Source organism: Lethenteron reissneri, chromosome 40 (genome assembly GCF_015708825.2).
Source record: "Lethenteron reissneri isolate LAM-NWPU_2019-01 chromosome 40, ASM1570882v1, whole genome shotgun sequence".
Classification (NCBI taxonomy): Eukaryota; Metazoa; Chordata; class Hyperoartia; order Petromyzontiformes; family Petromyzontidae; genus Lethenteron; species Lethenteron reissneri.
Genome location: NC_083818.1, coordinates 7913090 through 7932585, shown reverse-complemented (window position 1 = coordinate 7932585; position 19496 = coordinate 7913090). Strand labels below are relative to the sequence as shown.

General features: G+C 44.6%; 1 protein-coding gene across 1 annotated transcript in view; it reads left to right on the top strand.

The window, feature by feature from the left end:
• The window catches only part of LOC133352492 (ephrin type-A receptor 4-like), a 152847-nt gene extending 141494 nt beyond the window's left edge, over positions 1-11353 (top strand). The window contains exons 16-17 of the mRNA XM_061568169.1: positions 9210-9365; positions 11087-11353. Coding sequence (XP_061424153.1) covers positions 9210-9365; positions 11087-11201 — 271 coding nt within the window. The 3' untranslated portion in view covers positions 11202-11353. The remainder of the gene's footprint in view (positions 1-9209; positions 9366-11086) is intronic.
• Positions 11354-19496: the final 8143 nt, after the last annotated feature.

The following is a 19496-nucleotide window of genomic DNA, read 5'->3' as shown; positions in this document are numbered from 1 at the left end:
GCTTCTTACAAGAGGTAGGAGTGCCCACTCTTTACTCCACTGCACACAACCTATCGGCGAACTTGTAGCGTTTCCATTAATCTTTTAGGGTGGACAGAGACGGGGAGTGGTGGGGAAGGGGGGGTGGGGGTTCATTTTCAAATGCCGCTCTAGGAGATCGCATTGAACCGATGACCTCTGGATTTCAAGTCCACCGTTGCTAATCATTACACCACGACAGCATCAAGTCAATCCAAGGCCTCGGGTTTAATTATCAGAAGGAGATGGAAACCTTGAGTAGGTCTCTTTACCCAGCATTGTGAGTAACCACTGCAAGTGGCAATCTATCCGCGGGCTCTCAGTCACGATGTTGCAGGGCTGTTCTGCACATAGCACAATAAAAATAAGGGTATGGGAATTAATTCTTGATTTGAAGCTTTCGTGATTGCAGGACTCCATACTTTTTGGTTCTTTCGGTAAAGTCACGTAGGTATAAAATAAAATAAATCACGACGTTTCGGATGCAACACAAGCGTCCGTCATCAGGTGAGAAAGCATGATCTTTAAAACAGTCTTCCTCAGCAGCAGATCTTTAAAACAGTCTGCCTCAGCAGCAGACCTCGTGTTGCGCCCGAAACGTCGTGATTTATTTTATTTTATACCTACGTGACTTTTTCCGAAAGAACCAAACAGTATGGGAATTCACGTTGTCCACATACATGGCACAAGAAATAGATAGAACGAGAGCAGGCTGGAATGCCTGTGGATGGGCGAACATGATAGTGGAAAGGCTCATGACCGATTTTCTGAAGTAAAAAGTGTTCATTCATTGCACACAGCCAGCTCCACTCTTCCTTCTAACATGAGGAAGCCACTGGAGCTGTCCACTTTTAAATCTATACTAGCTGTACTACCCGGCTTCGCCCGGGACTTGTATCTACCACGGCCGGCCGCCTTTGTCTCCCCAGTGGCGATGTTAATACGCTACAGCAGTTACTTGTTTGAGGCAGAGTCGACCTAGGGGAGGTTCAAATAATCGTCACCGGTGGTGGCCGTGAGCGGGAATCGAACTGGGTTTGCCGTGTTGGTAGCGCAGCGTAGCGTTAAGCACTACACCCACCGCTCCTCACACACCACACACGCACACACACAGACACACACACAGACACACACACAGACACACACACACAGACACAGGCAGCACGCTAAGCACTACACTACCGTTCCCCCTACACAACACACGCGCGCGCGTCCATAGGTACACATACACGCGCTTGCTGCAGACACACACGACTTTCAGGGTGCGTACGGCAGTAAACGACTGAAATAATAAAGCGGCAATGCTGTGTAAGGAACGCCTTAGACCCGCATTACACATTTGTGTAATGCGAGCGTAAACACACAAACACACACGAACACATACACAATACACACACACATACATGCAGACACACAGACAGACACATAACACACATACATACACACACATACAAACACAGAAACACATACACACACATACATAGACACACACATACACATCCACAGACGTACATACACACATACATACAGGCACGCAGACATACACATAAACACATACAAAAAAACCCACATACATACACACACACATACATACACACAAACACATGCACACACATACATACACACATGCATACAGACACACAGACATACACATAAACACATACACACATACACATGACCCGGCTTCGCCCGGGACTTGGATCCACCACGCCCGGCCGCCTTTGTCTCCCCAGTGCCGATGTTAATACGCAACACCAGTTACTCGTTTGAGGCTGAGTCGACCTAGGGGAGGTTCAAATAATCGTCACCGGTGGTGGCCGTGAGCGGGAATCGAACTCGGTTCGCCGGGTTGGTAGCGCAGCGTAGCGTTAAGCACTACACCCACCGCTCCTCACACACCACACACGCACAGACACACACACAGACACACACACAGACACACGCAGACACACACAGACAGACACAGACAGACACACACACACACAGACACACAGACAGCACGCTAAGCACTACACTATCGCTCCCCACACACCACACACGCACACACACAGACACACACACAGACACACACACACAGACACAGACAGCACGCTAAGCACTACACTACCGTTCCCCCTACACAACACACGCGCGCGCGTCCATAGGAACACATACACGCGCTTGCTGCAGACACACACGACTTTCAGGGTGCGCACGGCAGTAAACGACTGCAATAATAAAGCGGCAATGCTGCGCGAGGAACGCCTTAGACCTGCAACACATTTGTGTAATGCGAGCGTAAACACACAAAGACATACAAACACATACACACACACATACACACAAACACATACACACACATACACACACATACATACACACAGACATACACATACACACAAACACACACATACATACACACAAACACATACACAATACACACAGACATACATGCAGACACACAGAGACACACATAACACACATACATACACACACATACATACACAGAAACACATACACACATACATACACACACACATACATACACACAAACACATACACACACGTACATACACACATACAGACACACAGACATAGACATAAACACATACAAAAAAACCCACATACATACACACACAGACATACACACAAACACATACATACACACATGCATACAGACACACAGACATACACATAAACACATACACATAACCCCGGCTTCGCCCGGGACTTGGATCTACCACGCCCGGCCGCCTTTGTCTCCCAAGTGCCGATGTTAATACGCCACACCAGTTACTCGTTCGAGGCTGAGTGGACCTAGGGGAGGTTCAAATAATCGTCACCGGTGGTGGCCGTGAGCGGGAATCGAACTCGGTTCGCCGGGTTGGTAGCGCAGCGTAGCGTTAAGCACTACACCCACCGCTCCTCACACACCACACACGCACAGACACACACACAGACACACGCAGACACACACAGACAGACACAGACAGACACACACACACAGACACACAGACAGCACGCTAAGCACTACACTACCGTTCCCCCTACACAACACACGCGCGCGCGTCCATAGGTACACATACACGCGCTTGCTGCAGACACACACGACTTTCAGGGTGCGTAAGGCAGTAAACGACTGAAAAAATAAAGCGGCAATGCTGTGCGAGGAACGCCTTAGACCAGCAACACATTTGTGTAATGCGAGCGTAAACACACAAACACATACAAACACATACACACACATACACACAAACACATACACACACATACACACACATACATACACACAGACATACACATACACACAAACACACACATACATGCACACAAACACATACACAATACACACAGACAGACACATAACACACATACATACACACACATACATACACAAAAACACATACACACACATACATAGACACACACATACATACACACAAACACATGCACACACGTACATACACACATACATAGAGACACGCAGACATACACATAAAGACATAAAAAAAACCCACATACATACACACACACATACACACAAACACATACATACACATACATACACACATACATAGAGACACACAGACATACACATAAACACAAACACACATACACATGACCCGGCTTCGCCCGGGACTTGGATCCACGATGCCCCGCCGCCTTTGTCTCCCCAGTGACGATGTTCACACACGACAGCAGTTACGCGTTTGAGGCTGAGTGGACCTAGGGGAGGGCCAGGTCCGTTTCAAATAATCGTCAGCGGTGGTGGGCGTGAGTTGGAATCGAACTGGGGTCGCTCAAGCAGCTTAATGACTGTTTGTACAAAGAACATATAAAGAATCGATTATAATAACCAGGCTACAGTCCACATTATAGACTGCCAGTACACGCAGTCAGCTTCATAAGCAGGCTAGAGTGTACATGATAGAGTGGCAGTACGCTCACCGAGCTTAATAAGCAGGCTACAGTGTACATGATAGACTGGCAGTACGCTCACCCAGCTTAATGAGTATTTGTACAGTGAACATTAAAGTAATCGATTGTTGGCGCGTTGGGTTTAAAAGTAATATTAATAGCACACATTGTGGTGGGGGTGTAGTGAAGAGTAGGAAAAACTTTGATTTTTTTACCTCAGAGTGGCGTGGTGGGTGTCGAGGCCTAGTAGCGTGCAAAGCCTGCGGCCTCGCCTAAAATTGTCGGCTTGGAAGAGGCAGGGTACGGGTGGCGTTCCTTCCCCCCCCCCTCAGCGCTCCAACAATACTGTGTAATGGCTATTATTTAATTAAATACGGAGCTTATGAAAGTGGCGAAGGCGTGGCTAGCCGTTGGCAGAAGCAACCGCCGTCCAATGAAACTGCAGCCCTTGGCGAAGGCGTCGCTAGCCGTTGCCAGGTCCAATGAAAGCGGCGAAGGCGTGGCTAGCCGTTGCCAGGGGCAACCGCCGTCCAATGAAAGTGCGTATGGGCCGAAATACACACACACACACACAGACAGACAGACATGAACGATTTTATATATATAGATTGAAAACTCGCTTCTCCGATGAGCACGACTTGTTATGTACGGTGCGAAAGAAGTTCTACATACACGCAGATGTTGAAAAGAAAATGGAACAAAAGCTAACAAGTGCAGAAAGCAGCGCGGGGGAACGCACGCTTAGAATTTACACTGAGAGACAGAAAAAAAACGTTACGCATAGTTTGATGGCAGGAACCCAAATCGGAGACATCGCATTCACTGCCAAGAAAGGTAAATGGGCGTGGGCGGCAGGACACATCGCTGAGCAGGATGGATGCCAGTGGGCGAGGCTGGTCACAACATGGAGCAATGAGATCACATGGTGCGCAGGAGAGAGATGGACGGTAGCCGCACTGAACTGTGATGGAGGATGGCGAGGCCTTCATCCAGCAGTGGGTAGATAATGAACGTGCTGACGTAGTGAAGATGTGCCTACTCAACACCAATTTTGTTTTGTCACGGGTTGGGAATTCAAATCAAACTCTTCCTAGAAATCACGACATAAATCCCATCAAAGTAGAAACATTCGTTTTGGGATTGCCACGTTCCAACCCTTTCTGGCTTGGTCCTCTAGACGATCATGCGGCCACACGTTCAGCTCCGATGGCAGTCGTGCCTTCCTGCTGTTGGTGAGCACACATGTGTGCAGAATTAAACCTATGGGGGAGTGGAATCCTGTCTACTTAAGACGGGCGCCTGTCAATGTCCCAGCTATTATTTAGGATAATACAATATATTGGCTGCTGGATTTACCAGCACTTAATCTCTTTTCCATTGAGATGGCACATTGCATTAACCCAGTAGCAGTAATCCCATCACTGATATGTAATGCTCCAATTCCTGATAAAACAACATTCTACCGTGATAGAGTCTGTATCAATATTTGTAAAAAAAGAAAAAAAATAGGCTAAACCATTGTGTGTGCGCCTACAGAAACCCTGATACTAAAGTCACCAGCAATGTGCCTGATCTTGTCACGTATTGGAAGCTTAAGGCAGCAGTGTACCTTGTTAGTAATTGGATGACACAGACTGCTTGGGAATACTGGGTGTTATAGGCTTGGGCTGAGGCATCACCAGAACATAGCATGCAGTTCGAGAAAGTATTGGAGTCACCACGGTGGCGGGATGTTTACTCCCTCGCCTGGTATACAGGAGGTCGTGGGTTCGATCCCGTCCCTGACGCCTGCATATCGGGAGTTTGCATGTCTCCCTCGCCTGGTATACAGGAGGTCGTGGGTTCGATCCCGTCCCTGACGCCTGCATATCGGGAGTTTGCATGTCTCCCTCGCCTGGTATACAGGAGGTCGTGGGTTCGATCCCGTCCCTGACGCCTGCCTATTGGGAGTTTGAATGTCTCCCTTGCCGTGGTAGCGTGGATTTTTCTCCGGGTACTCTGGCTTTTCCCTCCACATTTAGAAACATGCGTTTCGAGCATTTGGCTGCTATAAATGTCCACGTGATAAGCCACTTCGTTGAGCTATCATTTGTGATGGCTAGGTCGCTTCTGAGAAAAGTGCTATATGGCTCAGTGGGCCTTACCTGGTGAAATAAAAATATCTAGTTTCGTTTAGTATTCTTGAATCTAGTTGTGTGAGTTTTCTCCAGGTACCTGGGTTCTCCCACAAAACAAACTCTCATCGATGGCATTGGCCACGCATTTCAAGGCAGCAAGACCTCTCCTGAAAGAAAAAGCAATTGTACGATTCATACTCTTTGGGTCTTTCGGTGAAGTCACGTAGATCGAAACATAATAAAAGATCACGACGTTTCAATTGCAACACGAGCAATCGTCTTCAGGTGAAAAGATTAGAGCAAGGAAATATGATAATAGGTGCTTCCCCTTCTGGCAACAAAGCAGGTGTTAAGATGTTAAAACACCAAACTGAAACTTTTTACAAGGAATCATGTCTGCATTGATTGTGGTCAATGCAGACATGATTCCTTGTAAAAGGTTTCAGTTTGGTGTCTTAACATCTTAACACCTGTTTTGTTGCCAGAAAAAAGGGGAAAACCCTATTATCAAATAAACGAAAGTTGTATTGCTTTCACATTATTATTGTTGAGGCCAGAGATCGATATCAAGTTTCAAATCTGTTTGTATTAACCACGTGAGAACTTGAGAGACCATAATTGCTTCATTTGTAACCGCCAGTCTTCTCAGGTGTTGGTGTTGACCCATTGCGCGAGGTACGGCGGGCTATGAAGTGTTGACTCGAGGGGAGGTCGGGGACTATACACGGGCACCAATTAATAACAATGCCAATTTTTTACGCACAAATTTTTCACTCGCCCATAACGGCAGCGACCCTGAGGCGTGGAGCCCAGCTCAGAGATCCGTTCAGTAATCGTCAGATAGAAAGATGTTTTTTTGAGAAGGCGCTTAAAGGTGGGGGAAAAAAATTAAGCCGTAAAAACTAAGTTTTTCACTATAAATCCTTTATATGCGTGGCGGCTAGAGTTCTCTCGTCCTCTGGCTTGAGATGGCTGCCACCTATGGGTCAGATGATTGCCTGCCACCATTAAGCAATTGGTAATTAAATAGAATTATTTTTTTCCTAAAAAGTGTAACATTTTGGAAATTTTTTATCACATTGGTATTTTAAAATAAATATGAAAAAAAAATCCTAAAAAGTGGAACATTTTTGAAAAAAAAATTCACGAAAATAAATTGTCACGCACAACGAGTCTGTGTGCAAAATGTCAGCTCGATTGGATCACGGGAAGTGGGTTAAAAAACGACCGAAAGATTTGCAAGGTCGTAAGCGTGCAAGCAAGCAAGTGAACTTAATATAAATGATTTAAAAAAGGGCCAGCACTGCCAATGTGGAGGGGCATGGCGGCGTTCCAGGTGAAGGCGCCGACTACGGAGAAACGATGCAATGGCGATCGTGGCCTTGACTCTCGGTGTCGAGAGTAACTCCTGGGCAGAGTTGCGTAGAGTTCCGTTGGTGGTTTGGGAGCAGGGCGTCAGGAGGTCCGAGAGGTATGGAGGGTAACGGCGTGCAATCAAGCATGTATCGCCGGGATCAGAGCTCAGCGTGCTAAACCATTATTCCACATCCATCCAATATACACTTACACATACCCACACAACATACAAACGTATAATAATATTGATGTTGCAGGCTCGCCATTTGAACCTGGGAAAATGGCCTACACAGTTTGCGAATATGTTTTGCAAGTGGCCCAGCGGCTATTTCGTCAAGACTGACCCTCTCTGATGATTCCAGTGCCTCGCATGTTTCCAGCCCAAAGCGTTCGAAAGGCAGCTCGTTTGTTTGGACACTTGGCACCATTTGACAGTCAAAGAAATGTTAAATCCATGAAGGCTTAGCTCGCCAAAAATTGCTCTTGCAGACAAACAAATATCCTGTGCCGCCTACGCCTCCCCGCCAAACGCCTGTCTGGCATTTACAGATGGACTGCAATACGATCTTACATACCCTCCACACACTTGGAACAAGTCAATATGTGTCAAACTGTCAATCACTCAGTATTCTTAATTTCACTACGCAATAGATAGCACTTGGCATTCGTCCCAAGGTGCTATCTAAATGTGATATGTCTGCAAACTGCTTTTTGCAGACATATCATATTTTGTGATTGTAGTTGTAGGTGATTTTACAAGTGGGGCTTTAGCTATGACTTCATCCGCAATCACCTTGTGCAAAGCGCGGACTGTTCGTGCATACGATCACAAAATAAAAAGCGTTTTCTTAATATATTTAATTAAATAGTAATAACGTCGAAAGCAGAAACTGAGAGCATTTGCTAACATCGTTAAGTCCACCGAAGCCACATTGTCAATTGAAATGTGGTGGTTGCATGTCTGTAATCCGGCAATTTGGAGGCAAGCGTTGGTGGATGATAATACAGATTTGTGAAACTCCCGAATGCACTGGGCCGTAATGTTGCTTGGAGGTAGCAGCACAGCAAGAGGATCTGTGAACCACCTGTACGGATCCTTCAGTGGTATCCCCTTGTCCGAGTGGGGGGGGGGGGGTTTCTTCTGCAGATGCTCTGGTTTCCTCCCGCACACAAAACCCCACGTTTGACCCCACCACACACGTCCTGCCAAAATCGACTCCCTTCGGTATAAACATTTATACTGCTGGGTTGGACACAGGCTGCAGGGGATTTTAATAAATGTGTCCATTGTTTTAATAGCCGCGCCGGGAGATAGAGCCGCGACCACTGGATTGTGCATCCAGTCTGCCTATGATTACAGCACAGAAGCATGCATGTTTATATGTATATTCAACTATGGAGGAGGCTCGTGAAGTACGCTACTGGTCAGTTGGAGGCAGTCGCCCTCCAACAACAACGGAGGGCAGAGGAGCGACGCTCACAACAACGGACGGAACGCCTGATGGCTAAAATGCTGCAAGTTGGCACAGGAGGGGGCACAGCTGGTGCATCTGCCAGTCATCTCAGTCAATCGTGCCGTGGCTCCTGGGTCTGTCCCGTAACCTCCTGCCAGCGAGCTTTCGATACTTCACGTGGCTTCAAAGTGCACCTGGCCTGGCACAGGCGCCATAATGACATCACCACCACTGAGTGGCGAACGGCGGCTGTTGTTGTTGAACTTTTTCTACACCCTACATAGGCAACCGTGCTAATCGGGAGGTGCAGAGAGTGAGCGTGCTGCTTACTGCGAGTGAACGTTTGGTTTGTTCTTGTCTTGCCCAGGCCACAGAACCCATTTCTGGAGCACAGTGTCCCACTGTTCATCGCCTTCCGTTCAGTGGGGGACTGGTTGGATGTCATCAAGATGGGGCGTTACAAGGACAACTTTGCCGTGGCAGGCTTCAACCACCTGGAGTCAGTTGCACAGATGAGCCTTGAGTGAGTAACATTGTTTTTACTCGCTGCGGCAGATGGCAGTGGCATCAAAATGTGTTTTATGTAAAATATAATTATACATACGTGAACTTTTTTTTCTGAAATTACATTGGAGGGCTATACAGCACAACTGCGAAAAACCAACGCAGTTAAAAACAATTCTTCTTCGGAAAGAATCTGTCGTAGTGGTCCCCAGTGTGTTACAGTATGATAGGGGCTCCCCCATAATGAATTACATGCAATCTATTCTGTTGAGAAATATAATCTGCAAGCTTTTAAATGCTACTATTGGGGGGTAATTTTTAATGGACAATATTTTTTATTTCAATCTTGACATTAAAGCTTTCGTGACTGCAGAAATTCATGTTCTTAGGGCTTTCGGTAAAGCCACGTAGATAGATCAAATAATAAAAAAATCACGACGTTTCGATCGCAACGTCGTGATATTGTCATTATTTATTTAGTTAGTTTGAATCATCTATTTACTCTAAGAAACGAAAATAACATATTTACACAGAAAGTCTATATAGGTTGTTGCAGAAAATATACGTACAGTAATTGGTAAATATAGCAGCTATTAGGCTGTATACATTTCAGTTTTTAAACAAAATCAATTATTATTATTTTGGGATAGTTAAGTCATTTTATTTTTATCCTGTGCTTAAACAATGCTGCTAATGCATGTAATTAAAATGTATGTATGCAATTTATAGGTTTCGCAATGTTACTTTTTAAACAAAATAATTTTCAGCACCTTTATTAAATGGCTACGCTTCTGATGCTAAATAATTTTCGTTAGTTTTGCTCAAAGCCGTTTGAAAATACGACTCATCTCAATGATACGAGAAGTTTCATCTTGTCGTATGCAATAAAATCCCTCCTTATCTTCAGTTGCTCACCGACAATATCAAAGACAAAGATCCCCTACATATCCTTAACAGACTGTTAGGGCAAGTGCTGTTAGCAAATTGCACCTATGAAGGTCGGCACGCACACGAGGGGGTGGGTAGCCAACACCATGCCTGGCCGCCTTTGTCTCCACACTGCTGATGTTTACAAACTGCACCAGATACTCAATTTGAGACTGAGTCGAGATAGGGGAGGCCCACGACCAGTTCAGATAATCGTCACTGGTGTTGGCCGTGAGTCGGATTCGAATTCGGGTCGCTGAGTTCATAACGCAGCGTTAACAGTTGCACCACCACTCCCCACACACGCACACAACATGATTACCCCAGTGGCCAATTCATCTTAAACATGAAAATTGTATTCCAGGAATGCCTTCGCGTCACCGGTGTAAATAACATAGCGTCTGTCGCCACATTCTTTCGACTTACCACAGATTTGCAGATTAAAAAAAATGTAATTTGATCTCTAGATAATAGCATCAATCACAGGGCGAGTTAAATACCATGAGCAGGAAAGGTCACAATTAAGAGAGCCCAGCCGAAGAGCAATAACAAAAACCCACAGATATGCCAATAACACTGCCCAAAGAGGAAATTTATAGAAAAAGGTGACATTTTTGCACAATGGCCCTTCTTCAAAGCACGGACGAGTTTCATCGTATGTGTACGTGCTATAATAAACAATTATAAAAAGTACACACTGCTGATGTACTTACATCAAATGTTCATGATGTGCTGGATAAACGTCCGGAGAAAAGGGACTGCATTTTTGCCACGATTAATGTTTCGCCGTGTGTGTCCGTGTATTCCGAACAGCGACGTTATACGGATAGGCATCACGCTGGTGGGCCATCAAAAGAAGATTCTAAACAGCATCCAGATCATGAGAGCACAGATGGTGCAGATGCAGGACTCAGGAGTTCAGGTGTAAAGCGGCACTTTACCGGGACCGGCCCCCGAGCTTCTACGCCCTGCTCTCACTGCCCCCGGAGGGCCCCACGGCCGGCTCTTTATTATTTAAGGGAGAATTCTCCATTGCAAATGGAATAAATGGAACCGAATGGGGGTGGGCGGGAGGGGGGGGGGGTTGGTGGGGAAGGGGGTGGGTGGAGGAGAAAGTAAAAGGCAAGATTGGGGGATGATGTTGAGAACATCTGCAGCCGGCAACGCACCGCACGTGTTTCTGACATGAAGCCGAAGAGGAAGAAGTAACAATCGTGCGCGGCGCTTCTGAGACGACGTCCCCCTTTTGCGCCCGCTGTGAGTGACGTGGTGAGCGGGGTGGGAGGCGATGAGGGACAACGCACGCCGCCGGTGGCTTGCGATTCACGGTGGCCGCGGATCGCATCTGCGCTCGTCTGTCCGATGAAAGGATGAACGTACACGGTTTTGCTTTGGTTTTATACTCGATATATTCACGAAGCTCTTGTGTTGTAGCAAATAATTACGGTCGCATCGCAAGTTTTGATTCCACGCTACTAAATGCTTGTACAAATTAGGAGAAGAAGCACTGACGAGTGGCAATTTTTTTGTGTTTTTCCGATTGTGGGATTTTTTTTTTTTACGTATTCCTTGGTTCTCAATTATATTCGTTGTTGACAACACCGTTATGACACCTGGAGGTTATCAATCAACACCTTTTCATTTCACGTTTGTTGTGATAGTGCTATTTACCTAATAAGAACACAACGTGATCAGAAACGTCATACCTCATTTGCAAGTCGTTGGGTTTATTTGACGTTTTACCAAATCACTGATAAACTGCACTCTCTGTGCTCTCACATGTGTCATTTAAATGGAAACTACATTTGCGCGTCATTGCAAAAGTATTCCCCGGCGCTGCACGTTTACAACAGGGCTATATGTTGTGAAGATAAGATACGGATTGATCAGATTTCATTCCAGGGTAACAATTTGCAGTTCTTTGTCAATCCACTGCTGGATAAAGGGCACCCCATTCTGTGTCAGTCGTGGCACTGTTGTTTGACTGCTATGGTCAGTGCGAGTTGGTGAAGGGAGGGAAGGCACGGCTGGGAATCTAGGTATCAAACTCCAGTTGAAAGAATCCAAATGGAAGATCTAACTACCTTATAGTTACATTTTGATTTAAAGCTTTCGTGACTGCAGGGATTCATTTTCTTGGTTCTTTCTGTAAAGTCACGTAGAAGGAAAACAATAAAAGAATAAAAAATATAAAACAATAAAATTCTTACGACGTTTTGACTGCAACACAAGCAATCATCATCAGGTGTGAAAAACACAGCATGACATTTTTTTTCAAATTTTCTTGCCGTGTTTTTCACACCTGATGATGATTGCTTGTGTTGCAGTCGAAACGTCGTGAGAATTTTATTGTTTTATATTTTTCTTATTTTATTGTTTCCCTTCGACGTGACTTTACCGAAAGAACCAAGAATACCTTCTAGTTGTATGCAAGTCGTGCAATGTAAGAATATCATGTTGGAGGTGGTGCCACATTGTTTTGCACACCGAGCTATGAATCCTGCAACTTGAGGTTGATTCTCTTCCACAGCCATCAGTGGCGAGTAATGTCTCCAACGGGACTAGGTGGGTCCCCCTCCTTCACTAACCCTCGCTGACCAGTATGGTCAAATCAAGAAAAATTACATAACTGACACCATCTGGTGGATTGACACTGGCCTGTATATTATTATGCTCATATTTCACACACGTATACACAATCATTATTTCTCATCTACAAATCATGAATACAAATTGCTTTACTTTGTTCATTAACTCCACCCACCCACCCCTTGCGGCTAGCAATACAGAAGTTTAGCAATTAAGCACCACTAACATTTGGCGAAGCAGTAAAACAAAAAAAACATTTCCATAGAAATTTAACAACGCTCCATAAAGTCCAAACATAAAACTACGTGAAAATAAAGTACTAGAAGAGCATGCTGGCAACGTCATAAATTGACAACTTCTCATATTATTATTATTATTGGGAGGCCAGGGAGGCGAAGGGCAATAGAATGACAGCGTGCACCTTGAGATGGTATTTGCAGCTTTACTTTGAGCAAACGGTGGAGCGGTGGTTAGCGCACTTCACGACGAACCCAGTGGTCCGAATTAGATTCCTGGTCACGGCTCGCATCAGTGGTGATTAATGCCTGCACCGGTCCTGGTTCCCTTCTCCCACCTTTCACCAACCTCCACCATGCGACGTGGTGAAGTAGGTCAAACAGACCCGCAACATGACCGACACACACAACGTGGGGAGGCCTTCATCCAGCAGTGGAGTGATAAACCGCTATAAACTACTAAATGAATTGAGCAAACAGAAAAAGAACAATGTCCGGTAAAAAAAAAATGGGCATTCATAAGATGTGCATAATAAACGTAGTGACATTCAGGCCATGAGAATGGTCATAAAATCACAAATAATTAGCCAAAACTGCCTTAAGCCAGGCATTAGTGAAGACATGTGAAAATTGTGCTGTCATAACCCGTTCGTGGCCATGCAAAAATAATCATTTATAAAGGGGAAAAATGCCAAATGTTCCTAAGAGAGCAGCGGTTATGGTGACTGTATGTGCATTAAATCGATACTAAACGTATTAAGCTGGCATAGCCAGCTCCGATAAACGACAAACAGGGTGTTCGTAATGTCGCGTTGCACCTCCCCCTTGTAAAGAGAAACTGTTTCGGTGTTGTGAGCCTCAAACCACACGAATAGTTTTGTTTCCCTGTGCTGATCGACCGTTGAGTACCTTCGCTAATGGTCATGGCATCCTTCACTGATCTGTACAACAACAAAAAACGAATCCCGTTTCGTGTGTGATCACAGATATGGCACATATCGTTATCTACGATTACACAACAAGCTATAATTATTCAACACAGCTTAGCACCGACCTCACGGTTGCCAATATCATCACCAATTATTTTTCATGCTTTTTTTTTTCTTACACTCGGTTGAAGTAACTCTGTGACAGAAGCAGACTCGAACGCACACGGTGCTTCGATTACGAGAGTCTCGTTTCGTTGACTGTTAGTTGGCTAAGGCCGGATCTCGCTGGATTTGCACGCAGAGGCCTGAACCTTCAAACGTCCTTTGGGACCGACTCAAGTGGACTCCACTGAAGCCAGACCTGTGTGTCCATGGTGACGTTATGCTTTTGGCAAGGCGCTTAACAGACATATGAGGTTCGACAGAGTCGCTTACCGGCTCTGGCTGGTCTAGAACAGTGGCTCTCAACCGGGGGGGGCCCCTGGCTGGGGCTAACGTGGCAATATCCCAGGGGGCAACGCGAGGTGCTTTATAAATCTGTGAAATTACATCATACGTGAGAGTCATTGGTGAATAATCACGTATGCATCTGCCAACATAAAATAACTACGATAAATGTTGAATCCAGGCGGTAACTTAGGACGACGTAAAAGACCTTGCTAAACTCGTTGATCGTAAACAATGTGGTTTCCCAGAGGAACCAGCGAGTGTGAACAAATCACGTCGCGCGCGCGCATAGCGCCCCTTACTTTGCTTTTATTCGCTTGCAGACACCAGCAGGTGAGGATATACCTCACAAAATGGACGACTCGTTGAAATATAGATGCTCATTATTGATACACTTATCATCTCAGAGCCATGTTGGGGGAGTCAGGCAAGGCGGGTTTACTCGGTTGAAACAAAATTCAACAAGGGGAGCCGAACAAGGTTGAGAACCACTGGTCTAGAGGAAACCACGAGACAGGACTTTCGTTGGTGATGGTGACACAGGAGATGCCTATCGTGGTTCTACTACAGATGTCTCTTCTTCACACGTGAAACAAAGTCAGCGACCTGGTTTTTGCTCGGAATGGTACACAGCTAGCAAGTCACAGCCGTCCTATTTTTTTGTTACAGGTCAATTTTGTCTTCGCTGACACGTATCTCAGCATCGCTTCGGCTGTACGATTTGAGCTTTTAAAATTGTTTTCATTGCCTTATTGACGTCCGGTTTCTTTGCATTTTGACGCCGATGAAGGATGGCTGCATATTGAAGAAAGTCTCTGCTCTTCCAGTGGCTAATGTTCCCTTGCCACTATTAAAAGCAATGCAAGTCAAAAATATATATATCAAAATATGTATTTTGATTTGAAAAATAGTCCTGCATTTTTTTTGCCAATATGGCTCGGACATGAATTAATATACAATATAGTTGGCATCCTTTGATAATTCTGCCCATTGTGCGGAGAGTGGTATTTGAAATGAAATCGCCAAATTGACAACGGCAAATTGGTTTCAGTAGAATCCCACAAAAGTAGCGAAGGCACTTTTTGGTCTTCACGATATACTTCACCAGTTTACAAAGGAAGCTTTACATGGCAATTCTCATTTACACTTTTATATCCATTGTCTGTATATATATACACACGGTATAATCACACCGCAACTTGGAACTTTTGTTTTCACAGTTGCAATGCATGTCGTCAGACCGGTGTACAATTTTGTTAATTTATTAAGGCGTTTTTAGAGAGTGTTGCTTATCGCTTATGGCATAACGTCTGAAGTCCAAGAGCAAAAGCTGTATCTTCCAATTGTGTGCGACGGGCACAAATAACATGAAAGCAACTGAAATAGTGCTTCGTGAATGAGGGTGGGCTACGTAAAGGCTGGTATCTCGGCTCATTATGCAATTTCAAAACAAAATTACATCTTTAGACCGGAGCCCTGGAAATGCAGGGTGAACCATTTATCTGTGCCCGACTAGAAATAGCGTATTCTTCAGATTGCAAGATGCTCACGAAAAAACAACACACCACCCCCCCCCCCCAAAACATTTTCCCCATGTCTCAATACTGATACCCACACCTACCAGATCAAAGACACGCACACACCCACCAGACTACAAGATGGGACGCACCTGCAACTCTTGTTGTAAATTTTACAAGGAAAAAAGCTGCATTTTATAATCCAGAGAATACGGAAAATTGGAAAAATTGTCGACAAAACATCGCATTAAAGCAGCTACACGTCTGCTAACAATCTCAAAAAACGTATTAAATCTCCTCTGCAGGGAGGCGGAGGCAAGAGCGTCAACAGACATCAGTGGGGTATCTATGAATGAATCGCCTTGTGCATTGAAAGAACACAATTAGTAAAGAGGCCATCTTACAGGTAGAGCATAATAGTCAACATATGTTACCAGATTTAATTAAAAGTCTTCAATCCGGCCCATGATTTGTTTAAGCAAGGAGACGGTATTTTGCAACTTCGGAAAAATGACATTAAAACATCGCAAAATGATACTTTTTTGCAGGGTTGATGACGTGACGCATTTGAATAATTTTTTTTATTCCTTTGACAACAAAGCTGGTTGTTGTTGTTTTTTGTTTGTTTCCCCCCCCCCCCCCCCCGTTCTGATTCTGTGCGTCGGCAGTGCTCTGGGGCCGATTAGGTCCAGGGTACTGTCGTATTGACAGCTGCATTTGCAGTTATAGGGACACATTGGGCTGATATTTGGTGTACGATAATGTATTGCATATGTGTTGCATATGTTTGACGGCTGGCTCTTGTGTAAATTTTTACTGCTGGTATAAAAAAAAACTGTAAATAATTACAGTATATGGTGAAGATTTATTCTCTTAGAGTTATTAATACCTCAGTGTCTGTAAAACTGTATTCACGTCTTACAGATAACTACTGTACGTAATATGATTGTTGCTTATCTTTTTTGTTTTCTAAAATAAAGAATTCAACTGTATTTTATTATCATATACATGCAGTGTCATGAATTGATTCCAGTTAATGCAACGTACCGAGAGGAGAAGGGAAGGGGGTTAAGGTGCAGCCCTGCAATAACTTGCTCCTGCAACTGCTGGTGAGCGTTACACCCGTGGCGTACGAGTGTTGCATTAATTTATCGTACTGCCTTGTAAATCAAACAAATATTTATACATATATATAAGAAACAGCATACCCTGTAAATGTAGCCATAAATCCCAAACATTTCCGAGGCTTTAACAGACAGAGGGACAGCCCTAGTAATTTTCGCTCCGTTTGAACAATATGCATGGTCCGTGTGATTAACAACGGTTAGATTTTGAAAAATTTGGTGGACCTCATTTTAACGATCTATATGCAGCAGCACACAATAATAAATATTGTTGTTCGTCACTTGATTTAGTATTGCAAGCCAACCTTGCTCATAACGCATTGGCACTGCGTGTTGTTACAAAAGCCAAAGCTTTGCTAAATATTTTTAAGGAAATACATTTACCGCTTATTATTTAGTCAAGTTTTGTACGTACATACATACGTATGTGTACATTTATTGATAAATAATTATTATTATGCACTGATGAAACTTGATACGTATTTTTATAATGTAGCCACATCCAATTAGCAGAGTTGGCTACGTACGATGCAAAATAAGTTCAACATACATACATAAAATAACCACCAGAGATGGCGTAACAATATAATATTAATCACTTTGTCAATCCACTGCAGGATGAAGGTGCTTTTTGACCATTCTTTACCACGATGGCAAATGCCGGTTCGTGAAGGGTGGGAAGATGGATGGAGGTGCAAAACTGATTGAGATACCATTCTATCCAGGATGGAACTATTGTCAAGATCAAGGTGGCATCAATGACCAACGCCACTGAAGCTTCCATACCTCGGCAATGCGTTCTACCTTCTGCCAGATCCCGCAGCTGCTGCACAGTAGACACGACCTTCAAAATCTACCCTAACGGCGTCCCACCATCTGGAAGCGGGGTTCCCAGCGCTGCGCACCAACGAATGCGCCACCACTTCCCAAACCCGTACATGTGTTAGCGCGCGTGTGCGCTTGCGTGCGTGTGTGTGTGTGGTCAATAACCAGCAAAGTTCAAAGCCTCGAGACTAATTTTGTTGAAATGCGTTCAAGTTGGCAGAGAGTTAGCATTCTCTAATTGATTTGCAGCAAGACAAAAGCGCTCTGCCAAGATCAGAATTGGGCCCTTGGTAGTCAATTCACCTAGGACATTCCCTCGCTTTTCGTACATCACAAAGAGCCAAACGCTTCCGGTGAAACAATTGCGATGGGTTTTTTTTTATGTCTGTAGCCAGGAGGTCGTTAGGACAAATACCATCACGTGTGGTTTTTTTTGCCTCGCAGACTCAATAAGCAATATTGTATCTCGACAAAAGCCTCACTTGGTTATAAAGCAATGCATTAAGCAAAGCAATCTATACTTTTTACGGTGCGTGCAATCACTAACGCGCAAAACTCGTACATATTAAAAATGCATGTGTTCCCTTAAGCATGTACTTTACACCATTTTACATCTTATTATCGCGATCAGGATTATTTTTAGAGACGGTAAGTTATTTTAAATGTGTACGGTGCGCAAAGAGTACAGTGGCATGTATGTCCCTGCGTAGCTGTTGAGCTATGCAAGTCATAAGAAAGCACTTGGTCAGGATCCCAATCGAAACTGGGAAATGAGGTTGTAATTGGAAACAGAAGAGGCCTTTTTTTCACGATGCCAGATCAAACAGATCCCCACAGAGGTAACCCAAATCTCTGAGCTTCGTTTGTGCCAGTAAAAGAGAACCTCCTATTCCACGCTTGGCCAGACGTCTTGGAAGAGGTGGGGTTACCCACACTTTACCCCACCACACGCAACCTACCAATCACTTAACTGCACCTTTGGCTGGGTGGACAGAGGTGGGGGGATTTTAGAAATTTGCCCTTTCGTTTCAACGAATCCCGTGCTAAAATAAACTAAAAAAAATAATTATTTTACCAAGGAGCCGTCCATAAATGAAGTCACGCGATTTTGGACGATTTTTGAGCCCCCCCCCCCCCCCTCGTCACACGGCGTCACAAAAAGTCAGACCCCCCCCCTCAAATATGACGTCACAAAGCTCTGCCCCTCCCCCCTCAAAACCATATTTCCATTTTGAAATCGCTTTAAACCATTGTCATTGTAGTGCGTATTTAATGTGGCGCTGCACTCTGATGTCGTAGGAGAAAACACCTATTAAAACGTCTATTTAATAAAGTAGAACGTGTTGTCTATATTTATTTAAAATTGCGCATTTTGATGTGACGTCACATTTCTCAAAACCCCCCTCCTCCCGTCACACATCCTCGCAAATGTCTGACCCCCCCCCCCCGCCCTAGGTACGTGACGTCATTTATGGACGGCCCCTAAGGGCCACTGAGTTATATATCTCTTTTTCAGAAGCGACCCGGCAACAAATGGCAGCTGAACAAAGTGGCTT